The sequence below is a fragment of the Montipora foliosa genome, chromosome 4 (genome assembly GCF_036669935.1).
Source record: "Montipora foliosa isolate CH-2021 chromosome 4, ASM3666993v2, whole genome shotgun sequence".
Taxonomy (NCBI): Eukaryota; Metazoa; Cnidaria; class Anthozoa; order Scleractinia; family Acroporidae; genus Montipora; species Montipora foliosa.
Window position 1 is genome coordinate 10,342,752 of NC_090872.1, and position 12,938 is coordinate 10,355,689.

The 12,938-nt window shown below is 40.6% G+C and overlaps 1 protein-coding gene across 1 annotated transcript in view; it reads right to left on the reverse strand.

Annotated features, from left to right (window-relative positions):
* Window positions 1-565: 565 nt before the first annotated feature.
* The window catches only part of LOC137999775 (ATP-binding cassette sub-family E member 1-like), a 30,400-nt gene continuing 18,027 nt past the window's right edge, over window positions 566-12,938 (reverse strand). The window contains exons 10-21 of the mRNA XM_068845679.1: window positions 12,154-12,275; window positions 11,351-11,445; window positions 11,113-11,170; window positions 9,765-9,836; window positions 8,645-8,704; window positions 7,963-8,021; window positions 7,597-7,707; window positions 6,584-6,643; window positions 4,322-4,404; window positions 3,913-4,035; window positions 2,890-3,001; window positions 566-1,082 (exon numbers count right to left, since the gene is read on the reverse strand). Coding sequence (XP_068701780.1) covers window positions 1,035-1,082; window positions 2,890-3,001; window positions 3,913-4,035; window positions 4,322-4,404; window positions 6,584-6,643; window positions 7,597-7,707; window positions 7,963-8,021; window positions 8,645-8,704; window positions 9,765-9,836; window positions 11,113-11,170; window positions 11,351-11,445; window positions 12,154-12,275 — 1,003 coding nt within the window. The 3' untranslated portion in view covers window positions 566-1,034. The remainder of the gene's footprint in view (window positions 1,083-2,889; window positions 3,002-3,912; window positions 4,036-4,321; window positions 4,405-6,583; window positions 6,644-7,596; window positions 7,708-7,962; window positions 8,022-8,644; window positions 8,705-9,764; window positions 9,837-11,112; window positions 11,171-11,350; window positions 11,446-12,153; window positions 12,276-12,938) is intronic.

A 12,938-nucleotide genomic window follows, 5' to 3' on the forward strand; every position in this document is an offset into this window, starting at 1 on the left:
AAGATCTTTTACATGATGATCACCTGGTCAGGTCCAGCAAGATTCTCGCAACGGGTGCTTAAAAAATGGATATTTTCCTCATGAAGCGAAAATATCACCAAAATCTTCCTCTCCACGCGAGAAAACGGCTGAGCGAGAGGCGCGTTGCTCAGCTCTTTTCTTCACGGACTTCGCGACCCCATCCGAAAGGTTTACGAGTGGTAAGGATAATGGGATAATGGGATAGAAGATGCGCGTTGATTTGTGATCGTGATCGCCCCTCTCTTATAACTATCAATACTTCGTCAATATACTATACAGTCAGTTGTTGGCTCGTCTGTCAAGTGGACGTAATTTGTCCAGTGGCAAGCTGAACCGTTTGTCTTAACTTCAAGAGACTTATCCGCCAAGATCTTCGATCAACTGTTGAGACTTCAAAACTTTCACTTTAAAACTTGGTCAAAGAGCAAGTTAAGATAGGTTCAAGAAAAAAAGGGGTTGTCCCTCCGGTAATATTTGCTCCTCATACGGAGATAAAATTTTTAGTTTTAAAATAACACCTGGCTTAAAAATAAATCAGGCAAGACATTTTCACTGTGGTGGTTTATTTTGTTGAACTGAATCCTGTCAAGTAGAGAAAAAACCGCGCGCAATATCTGCCCACGCTTTTCCGCCCGCGTCGTGTCTCCTTGTGGGAGGCAAGTTTCGTGCAAGCTCGCGTGTTTGGCTCGCTTGATGATCGACAGCAAAAATAAAACGGTATTCTCGAAGTTAGAGTAATTGGCAATTGTCTTCGCGGCTTTGTAACACTCCAATGATATGATACAAAGATTCAATAAAGACATTTTTTCCTCGATGCAGGCTAGTTCACAAAGGCAGTTGATAATTTGTGAATGAGAAATTAGCAATATTCTTCAAAGATAAATATAACCTTTGTCAATCCGATTCCAGGTAGTCTTTCATTGTTTTCCTTCCTTCCATCGCTCCTAAAGGCGTTCCTGAAGTGCTGCATTCGCTCTTAACGTTTTCTTTTTTTAGCAAAAGCCAAGGCTCTTTTAGTCTTCAAGGTAAAAGTAGTTGCCTGTCCGCTTTTGCTCGGAGTCCTGGTGAGAGAAATAAAAATCAAATTTTCGATTCCTCAATGCCTTCGTAGTAGAACGCAGTAATAGGTAATAAATAGATTTAGCATCGCGTTAACGGAAAACGAAAACGTTAGGCATAAATTCGTGTTTTGCCAAAAAAATAAAAGAAAGTTGTTCGATTTGGGAGCAGAGATGGCGCAGTAGCTAGAGCACTCTTCTCCCACCAATGTGGCCCGCGTTCGATTCCCAGACTCGGCGTCGCTTATTTCCCTTTCGTAAACGGTCGTTGCCATTTCTCAGAACGGTCGTTGCCATTTGAAACGGTAGATGCCATTTTTTTAGCTCTGAATTACACTCATTAGGTCTAAGAACTCAAAAGGTTGCGGTTACTGGGAGTTGTGTCTCGCTGGTCATATGAGTTAGGGTTCGGGTTAGGGTTCTGTTTAGGGTGAGGGCTAAGAACCCGAGTTCGAGTCTTGAAATTTTCGGACTCTTTTTTTCCTCCAACTTTTCTTTTATAAATGTTTTTTTTGTTAATATTTTTTCTTAGTTTGTTTCTTTTAATTTTCTTTGAAGTGAAGTGTGTAGTCGTCGACCGTTATAAATGGCATCGACCGTTTCAAATGGCAACGACCGTTTACGAAAGGGAAATTTGCCTCGGCGTCATACGTAGATTGAGTTTGTTGGTTCTCTACTCTGCTCCAAGAGATTTTTCTCCAGGTAGTCCACTTTTCCCCACTCCTCAAAAACCAACCTATGATTCGATAGAGCGGTGTTCAGTAATTGCTTCGACCAATCACAACAGGTGCATACAACGCAGTGAAACAATCTAAATTCGTAGCAATTCCGTCTAACTCAAGTTGCTCAAAGCGCGGGAAACATCGCGCGTGCAAGTCGCGATTGGTTTTGGTTTTCCTTTTCATTGGTTGATAAACTGGCGCGAGATTCTTAAACCAATCACTATAAGCGTAGCAATTGCAATCGCCTAATTACTTTCGACAGTAATTTGAAAACTGTCCTATGTGTTGACTTGATTTGATTTGAGTGTTCCCAATTGAACAATCTTGTTCACGTTGAGCAACATCTTATTACCTGGATTGGTACGAACGATATTGAAGTAAAGATAGAGAATAAACGATTCACTGTTGTATGCTCACGTTTAACTTGTCGTCAAAACCTGACATATGTTTTTTTTTCGCGTTGTTAGAGAGTTCTAGCACCGACGAGGAGTACGACTACGAGTGCGAGCCGAGTTTAGCTCGTTCTCGTCGTAGTCGAAAAAATAAGGATAAGCATACATCAACGAGTACTAAAATAATACGCCAAAAAACGTTTATGAAAGCGCTACCAGAGCATATTTAAAATAGTTAGTTTAGAGTTAATCTATCGAGATTAAAGCTGCTTAGCTCACTGATGGCAAATTGTAAAAGTGTTAAGTTAAACTAACACATGAACAAATTTCGATCACAAGTCGGTTTTCCAACTTTTTATTCGGTTTTTTTGAGTAAAGCTGCGCCAACCAAGGCAAAAGCTAATAAAAACAAACAACTAATAATTAGTCTATTTAGTTTCTGTCAGGATAAATCTGCTAAAAAAATTAAATTTCCCACTAACGACTTTTCACTTCAAACTCGTCGCACCACGAGTTTCAGACATAGCGCATGCTCCTTAGAACTTGATTCCATATCTCGTACTCCCACTCGTACCGCACGTGCAGTACAGCCCTTTTTGCTCTTCTTTCGTCTTATAATCTACTGTTTTATGGCGTTTTCTTTACCGCCTCTGTCGCTGGTCGCTTATGTTTCCTACAACGCTACCCCTGCGTTACCTTAACTGAATGCATTTTGTTGATCCGCGGCCGGAAGTTGGACGGGTCGCGCCGGAAGGTGATTTCCAGGGATTGAAGAAACTTGTTCATACCGGTTAGCAGCGTCTGGGGACTGGAAAAAAAACCAACGGTTGTTTTTGATAACGTCACTGATTACAATTTGATCATTAACATATGATGGCATTGTGTTATTGACAAATCGGCTTCTGAGTCAACGGCTCTCAAAACTCCTTAATTTAGTCACCTCCCCAAGTTTAAACATTTCGCTTCGGTAAAGGTGATAAATTAGTAGGTGGCAATGGCGCTTGAGAGCCCAAACATTCTTTGTGAAATTGATAATTTGTAAAGCAGCATCATTCATAGATGAAAGGGACATCGGGCTGATATTCTCAGAGAGAGAGTTAATTGAGAAATGCAAGCTCAGTATTGAGAGCTGGTTCCTTGGATGACCGATTCAACATGATAGACATGTGGTCATCAAGGAAAAATTATGAAAAAAATAAATCTCCCAGTACTGTGGACTGGTCCCTCGGGAAAAAGTTCCATTTTGATTCCCTCGAATCTCAATGTTTCCTTCGGCTACGCCTCGGGGAAACATTGAGATTCTCGGGAAACAAAATGAACTGTTTCCCTCGGGACCAGTCATTAAGTGTTTAACATTTAAGTCATGGCGCCAGTTTTCAGAGACCGATTTATTTTTGGATTGATTTTTTCCCACGAATGAGACTCCCGCAGGAGCCGGATAACCAATCACAGGAAACTAACTTGACGTCATAGAGTCACCGAACCGGAACCGCCTTTGTTGAGCGAAAAAAGTGGTCTAAAAATAGATCGGTCTGTAAAAATGCCGTGACATTAGTACGGGAGTTGTTCGCTCCTAGTCATCGGCTCCAATAGAAACTAAATCCCTTTATTCATTTTGAATAACGTAAGGTACGTATAATTCGCCTGAAGGGATTAGGCTTCTCCAGTAAAATTAAATCGCATGCGCAGTGTCATATCAGAAGTTCCAACTTTAATTACCTGTTGGCTAGAGTCTTGATAGAGGGCTCGCCTTCAAACACAACGACGCGGTCAGCGAGATAAGTAGCCATGATGAAATCGTGCTCAACAACAAAGCCGGTCTTTTTAGCGTGCAAGATAAAACTGAAAAAAAAAACATTTGCATTAGACGTTAGCAGAAATCAGAGCAGATCCGCTGTAAAAAGTTACCACATCCATGCATCTCTCTACAGTTGGTCATAGGCTGTTTAAATGGAGAAAAAAATCCGACTCAAAGATATTTTACAGAGTTGAAATCTAAAAATTTTCCAAGAATATGTGTCCACAGGTTCCTGATAGCAAAGCTTTTTTAATCTTCGCCCGGGTAAAGACATTGATTAATACGTGGCGAATAACTCAACCGAGTTCAACGACAAGTTTCGACACTTACCGTTTAATGACTTTCGCAGCAACAAGACGCTGCTCAGAGTCCAAATATGCTGAGGGTTCGTCAATCAAATACACGTCAGCTGGCTGCAAGATATAACAAAGACCGACATAGCGTATTTTGTTATTTTTGGTCTATTAAAAATTATTAAATTCTCAACCTCGGATAATGCAATTCTCGTGCTCTGATTGGTTCACTCAATCTCGGTTATCAGCTCATATACCTTACTTTGACCTTATATGGTAAATGATTGCGCTTAGCGTTGCTACACTAAAAACGTTTACGCCAGAAAGCGAAATTTCTCTCGGTATAAAGCAAAAGAAAAAGGTTTTTGTGGAAAGTTTGGATCACTTTCGAAGCTTAGAGATACACGAAAAGGTAAGAAATGTTTTTGTGATGAGCCTGCGTCTGTCTGACCACGAGGTATTACATGTACACAACATCGCATCTTTATCAACTTTTTTCGATTTCGCTAGGATTTTCTCGCTTTTTTCGCTCGTATTTCGTACTTCTAAACTTTTGGAGTTGAAGGAATTTAATAAAACAATTATTCCATTCGCGCTTGTTGGATATGAGAGTGGTTATAGCCAACTCGGCGCTACGCGCCTCGTTGGTTACCATCTCATATCCAACGCGCGCTCATGGAATAATTGTTAAATGTCTACCTTCTACTCAACGAGCCCTGTGCCCCATCGTGTTTATGGGGACCTTAATATATACGACGGTGACGTCTACAAAAACATCACCTCAAAAAAAAACTTTGCCTAGTAGGCACCGTCCTTAAGAAACGACGACGGTGAAGCAGCAACAACGCCACAAAACAATGATATCACTGGTTAAAAGAGAAAAAATAATCGTGCTGCACGTGCAGCATGCATTTTAGCACGTATTTTTGCGGTCCTCTGCATAACGACGACGTGAAATCACCAAATTTTAGGGAGCTTACGAAACGAAGACGCCGACGGCAACGACGACGCTACAAAACAATAGGTTTAGTGAGCAAAAATAATGGCTCTGCACGTTCTGCACGTGCGTTTTACATTTCGGTACATTTCTTTGCCGTCATCTCCTAAAGGACGACGTGAAATGACCAAATTCAAGGTTCTGTGGAGGTCGTTAGCACATGACGATGAATTTTCAGTTCTCTCTCTACGCTTCCAACTCACTCATACCAGTTTAATTCCTCAACAGTTACTACACATTTTTAACGCGAAACGAGATGAAATAGTTTTTTAGTGATACGAATAACGCGAACTCGTATTTTTAAATGAAGTCCTCGTAGCCGTCGTTGTCTTCGTTTCGTAATTTCCCTAAATTTGAGGTTTTGACGACGACGTGAGCGTACAAATGTGCACCTTTCATTCTCTACTTTCAATCTGAAACAGCTCGTACCAATTTAGTTTTAGGATACTTTGCCCACATTGTAGGACATGAATGAGATGGCGAAAGACTTATGATAAGGCAAAGTTCTATTTTGAGGTGATGTTTATTGCAGAGGCCGTCGTCGTAGATGTTAAAGTTCCTATTAGAGACCTTTAGCAACGAATTTTTCGGGCAATAGATACCTTTAGACCCACGTTTACGGCTAAACTCAAACTGCTGGCCGTCACGTTCGTTTTTTGACGTTTTCAACGGCGGAAGGTAGGTTTTCACGTAAGTAATTTACATCAGCTCTTTATGGTATGGAAGTTCCCATTGCCTTCCTCGTTCCTTAGGGGAGAGTTTACATGAGAAAACTCGCACGGCGCGAGTTTCACACCGCGGTGACTTCTTGATTTCGTACCGCCTTTACATGATGACCTGGGCCGGGTTCCTGAAAGGTGTAATAACTCTATTCCAGGGATAAATGTGCCTTATTCCGGCACATTTATCCCTGGAATAGAGTCATTCCTCCTTTCAGGAACCGGCCCCTGGTGAATTCGAATCGTGTCTACATAAAGGGACACCACATGTTGACGATCCAAATTGGAAAAATACGCATGCGCTACCCGTTCCAGCCCACCGGGAAACCGATTTCACACCAGAACGAGTGATCGTTCCTCGTTTACATAATGGTCGCGAGATTTCGCGCCGGAAGGAAATTTTCGCTCCGGTGCAGCAACCGGGGTGAACTCGCGCTGGTGTGAGTCGCCCCAGCATGGCATTTTTTGGAGGTATCATGTAAACAAATACAGAGCTAAGAGAGGGAACCGCAATAAATACCCCCTTAGTTCTCGACCTTTTCGTAAAGGCACGAAACAAAAAAAAACAACAACAACCGCCTACCTTTCCAAGACATATGGTCAGAGCAACTCGTTGTAGTTCACCGCCAGATAAATTTTGAACCTGGAAGACGACAGTAAGTTTTAAATCGTGCCATGAATAATGAAGCCTATCTTTCAAAAGAGACGCCAAGCGTAAAAGCAAGCAGTGATGCTAGCAAACGGACAAGCACGCAACATACCGTAACTCAGCGATGTTTTGATCAGTACCGTATGCTAGAACCAGGCACCAATTAAGTTAACACGCTTACATGTGTTGCTTATTTTTACGCTAGCGTTGCATTGAGCCTCCACTGTGACAACGAAATCTGAGCACGATTGAAATGAGGACTTTTTCCCAGCAATGGTAGAATTTCAAATGAAGGCTGGATGGTGCAGTGGTTAGGGCGGAATTCAACTCCATTACAATCCGCTTGAATGGCTTTTTCGGTTACTTCAGTAATAAAGTGTGCGGCTAAGAACTTCAATCTTGTACAAAACTGGTTGAGAATAAGTGACTCACAGACAGAAAATTCCAACTATACTGTTTCGATGCTCTGGAGTTTTCATAGACCCACTCCCCGCGTCCAATGTTGCTTTAGGAAGCCCGTCCGGCAAAGGAATGGACGCGGGGAGTGGGTCTATGAAAACGCTTTGTTAAAGCGCTTTATAAACTATAAATTATTAAGCTTGGAATAGATGTGAGTAATGCTTGGCCCTCCAACCATACTTATCTCTCTCTCAGATGTTAGATTTTTAAAGTGCAAGATGCTGGTTAATGTGCTCGTTATGGTTTTTTAATATTGACGGCTCAACAGGAAGCTTTCATGTTTATTTTTCTAACAGACTTAGTAGTAAAAGTGCTCCAGGTTTAATTAAAAGAAAAAGAAAATGTTCTCATGAGACTGTCACATGATCAGAAAATGGCAACTGATTAACATACGGAGCTGAGGAGATCCACCTAAATTCCTTTCCAAACAATTTGTGCTGTTGGCAACAAAAATATATTATGCATGCACGAATTACGAGCCTACGTACCTCTTGATCCATGACTTGCTCAATTTGTAGTGGTTTGATGACGTCAGCGATAAACTGAGGATGAACGTAAGCATCACGGATCTTTTCGTGCAGGAGCATGCGTACGGTGTTCTTAGAAAAAAAGGAGGGGAAACCACATAAATTATTTTTACAACTGGTAAATCTAATGGGGGTTCACAATTTCAAAGTTAACAATCGATTGCTAGAAAGGACATTTTATATGTCTCATATTGCGATGTTAAATTTTGGGGTTAAAGGTTTTCAAGTGTTCTCCGTCACTTTCGTGAATTCCTGCACTGAAGTCTTTATTCTCAAAGATTCACACACAAAAAAACAAAACAGCTTTCACGTAACATCTTCAAATACCTGCGACTTTGGGCTTATTTTCTGCGGCTTGTAGCTAACATTCATCATGGGGACTGCTTCTGTAGAAGGAAAGAAACAATAAAAGGACCGTCAGAGTTCGGAGACGTTTTCTAGAGGTAGACCACTTGTCCGACGTTCGGTTACTCCGTCAAGCGAAATCAAAACAAAAAATGGGCATAAAAAAATACCCAGGGGAATATCGAGGTCAGTTATAGTGCGCTCTCCCTCCCTTGGACGCCGAGCGCCATGTATTGTCAAGAGCTTCTTAGTTTTGCGGTTCACGTGGCTAGTCCATTCTTTGTCCATTTCATAACGCCACCAATGTATCGGAGTAGTGACACCGCAACTGTTGATAGGCTTAATGACATTGCCCCTATTCAGCTTTGAAGAAACGACTCTCTTTACTCTCCTTGTGTACTCCTTTGCTATACTGTAATGTTCTTCATGGACTCGTGCATGATGTCATCAGTCTTCACGAAAGACTCTCAATACTTCGTATCTTTCTTCCGTCAGGTAATTGTACCTCTAACAAGCTTCCCTCTTTCGATGACCATGGGTTCGAATCACGTTGAATCCACCTGAATGTTCAGGTGTCTATAAGGGACAATTCCTTAAATTGTCAACATAAATATGTACACATGTTTCATTTCATGCAAAACACATACACTGTCTTCAATGATACCTTGACTGTCTGGGGCGAGTTTTCCAGCCAACATGCGAATGAAAGTCGTCTTCCCAGTTCCTACGACAACAGAGACAAAGCAATGCAGATACACATGTTTGATCAATCGAGTAAACTTAGTGCTGAGAAGGATTAAAGTTTATGATTGGATGTCATGATCAGAGTCATGTCAGAATGTGTTTTCACTCGATCGGAGAAATTTCCACGGCCCGTGAGCTGATTTAACGGCAGGAAAGTTATATTATTGGTTCTCGGCATTTTCAATACACTTAAACAAACACACTCAATCTAAAACAAACGATCGCCTTTTTACAATGTTTCTAACAGAGAATGTGAAGCGAGATCAAGATATGTTTATGGTCAGTGAAATCAATAACGAATTCGCCGGAACCAGACGAGATTGGAGACAATTTTGACCCTTTTTCTTGACGAACTGAAAGGAAAAGAAAAATAATTTATGAAAGCTGAATTGCATACACTGTTGAATGCTTGAATGGTAATTAAAAACTTCTCGCAGGCCAACTTTCTTAGCCAGACGGTATACTGCTTGTAAAATCCTATCTCCGACTGAGCTTCATTTGACATAATGTTCAAACACCTCATTGCTGGATGTTACGTCATCGTTGCAATCTTGGCGCCAAATAGAACAGACCATACTCGTATTATCAGTACTGGACTGGAACTACAATAGCTTGCAATAAAGGCTAATTCGGGGGAATATATTAAAAAGTATTTGCGTTTCACAAGATTCCCCTGCATTAGCTTCCATTGCAAGATACAATTGTAGTTCCAGTCCAATACTGAGAATACGAATATGGTCTATTAGTCGCAAGTTTGCGTTTTGCTTACACCACCAAAATGGCGGCGACGACATACCAAAGTTAGTCTTTGTTTTCAACCACGTGACAGGGCGGACATGTTGGATGGCAATTTCCGCAGAATTAATTTGCAAAATAATAAAGTTCAGTTCCCAGAGGAGAGGCAAGTTATTGTTCTTGCCATCCAACATGGCCTCCATGACGTCACACGAAAACCAACAATTGTTGTAAGTCAGGGATAGCAGTGCCTCCATTCTCCACTCGTCTCCCTTCAACGGCAAAAAGCACAATCACGATCTTACCGTTCTCTCCCAGCATAACGATGATTTCCGAGTCTGTGAATTCCCCGCCGGAGATGCTTAGTGTGAAGTCCTCTGTAACAACAAAAAACATACTAACAGCTCACTTCAGCCTCGCTTTCAAATCGAGGCAAAATGCGGACATGATGCAAAATTCTCTTGGGGCTATTCTGGTACTAATACACTGAACATTCGGTTAATCCACTCTCTTGGAACGTATTCTGGTTGTGAAATCAACGGTAATGCGTTCTGTTTATTTTGGCTTTCATGGTAGAACGAACGAAACAACCAAAATAGAATTTGCTAGGAACGCTGCATTTTTACTGTATTTTTTGTACCGTGAGTTTGCCAAGAAAGCAAAAAACGAAAAAACGAAACAAAAAAAAAAGTTTGCTGGAATTATTTCGGAGGGAAAATCCAGTCTACTGACCGGCACTAAAGTCATGCCCATACTCCTCTGAGCATAGGTACGGAGGTACATCTTTACTCAGAAGTTTTTGGTAAATGACGGATTTTGCTATTTTTGCCTCGGCATTTCGCATCTTGCACAAGGTATGCAAAGTTAGAAAAACGACCAGTCATTTGAACACCTAGGGAGAAAGTGATAGGCGTTAGTGACTTCAAATGAAGACACAAACTCGTTCCCAGGAAACAGAACTGAAGACGAGATTGACCCATGCCACTCACTGATCGGTTCGTTGGTCCAACTGGCTGTTAGTTTTCGCTAAGTTCACGAAACGTGTGGGACTCATAAAAACAAAATATTACGAAGCGAAAATAGTAAAAGATGCTTTCTTTTGGTGTCTTTTGGTAAAAACATACATTTTTTCGACGAAAAATACTTTACTTTTGGTGCATTTTTACAGAGTAAGTGTTCTTTTGGCAAAGCCTTTTTTCCAGACATTGCGTTGAAAAAACTGCTCCCAAAACAAAGTCATTTCATCGCAAGATCATAGTAAGTGTGCGATAGATTGACCCTATTCCTATTAAGCAACAACGACAAGAAATGGAAGGGAAATAGTTTTTGACTGGTTAACCCATTGACTCTTCACGAGCCCCAGCACCCCCCCCCCCCCACCCCTCCCCAGTTGACGACGAGTAAATTCGTCTGGCGTTAGACAGCGCAAAATTTGTTAAGCCTCACTCCCAGGAGTCAATGGGTTAAAATAGCATGCAATAGCATGCTTCTAATAATGCTTCTAGCAATACTTCTAATAATGAATGGCTTAACCGGTCACCGGTCGTTTCGCCCACAAGTCCTTAAGCCCACATGCAGGGTGATTGGCCAACACTGAGTCGTTATGTTTTCATTTTTTAAATAGTTTATACAGATCCTACGGATGCTACTCACTCAGTTGCTTCGACATTGAAGGATAGTTATATCTGCGCATCCTCTTTACCTCCTCTTCCTGTCAAAGCAAACGCACAAAACAAAAATTGGAATTCCTTCTTTAACTGCGAGTGTGCGACGCCAAAAGCCTGGATATTTTTCATCCTTCCTTTAAACTGCTAAAGTCGCGCGCCTAACCGCGAAGATCATTCCCCACGAAATTCATCCTCCAATTTCTAGATAAAAGGATTTTGCGAACCTTGTCGGCTGTTTCCGCCACTTTGAAAACCAAAGACGATTCTCTAAACCTCAGGTTCTCGGTGGGGACAAAGCCATCCAAAAAAATGTTGATTCCTGCGGGAAAGAGCGAAAATTAATTATTTGTGAAAAAAGAATTAGTCGAAGAATTTTATAAAGTGTGAACACCCTCTCTTTGAGAACGTTGTGAAGCGTTGGCGAAGTAACTTAAGGTCGGTGCCTACTATTGTTATTGCGCATACGTTCTGCGCATCTCCAGATACTCGGATTTCCTATCGGTGATGCTTACTAAGGCAGGGATATTTTTGCGCGATTTAAAATTATGCAGAGAAAGTAGATCTTAGTAAGTACTCTTGGTATCCAAAAAGAAAATTGGGCGTAATCATGCATTCTTTAGAGATAATATAGCTGCAATTTGAGAAAGAGCGCCATACATTGCTTTGTATTTTAGAGCTTTATACAAATATTCTTCAAGAATTATCTTTGAAAAATGCGTGGTAACCCCCAATTTTCTTTTTGGATTTCAATAACACTTGGGAAGATCTACCTTTCCTGCATAATCATAAATCGGAGCAAAAATACCTTTGAATTAGTAGGCACCGACCTTAAAGCTGGATTGGTTTGAACGCCGTAAAAGTAAACATAGCGAATGAAAGCTTGACTGCTGCATGTTAAAGTCAAATCCTTGAATTTGGAAATTTTACGTTGCAGGGACGTTATGCAGGGAAGTTGTGCTGTAGAAAAGGAAATCTCTGGCTACCTTGGTCAGGTGGAGGGCGAATACTCTCCTAACTGTCTGCTCACCTTCTCTTACACTAAATGGCATAGTGACGACACCATACGCTCCTGGAGCTCCATAGAGACAGCAGATGTAGTCGGACAGGTAATCTAACACACTCAGATCATGCTCGACAACAATGATGTACCTGAAAAAGTCAAACACATGAAGATTTCTATGTGGAAAATGAGTTGGTGTATATGGTATTCATTTACAAATTTATTTTCGCAATATGGACGATGAGTGCTGTATTCAAGGACGCGAGTTTTGTACAAATGAACAAACAAGTGTATATTAAATGTTACACCAAAATACTACCACAAACACAAAAAAATTGTAAGTTGTCTTTTAATAGTAATGTACAAGTAGTGGGTATTACATATAACTTGAAGAAATAAAACAGCATTTTAATTTTTTTTACAAGACATGTTTCGACATACTTATGCCATCTGCAGTTGCGGATGAGATAATTATACAATTTGAATTTAAACCTATTTATAAGAAAAATACAATGGTTAAATTGATACATTATACGTATACTTACAAAAACAAATTAAATGGATTAGCTATGATACTTAGGTGCGTAAATCGTCGCGACAAAGCCATTTTAAAAAAGAAAAACTGAAAAAAAAAAATCGTTGTAATTTAAAACTGAATAACCAACGAGACTAAGCTGAAAGAGAAAGGCCAACGTGTTGTAGTTGTTGGTTAACAGTAGGTTTGTTCTATTTGATATGCAAAGCTTCTTTTATTTTAATTTTAAAACGAGAGTTCGCCGAATCTAATATTGTGAAACATTCGAGACTTTTGT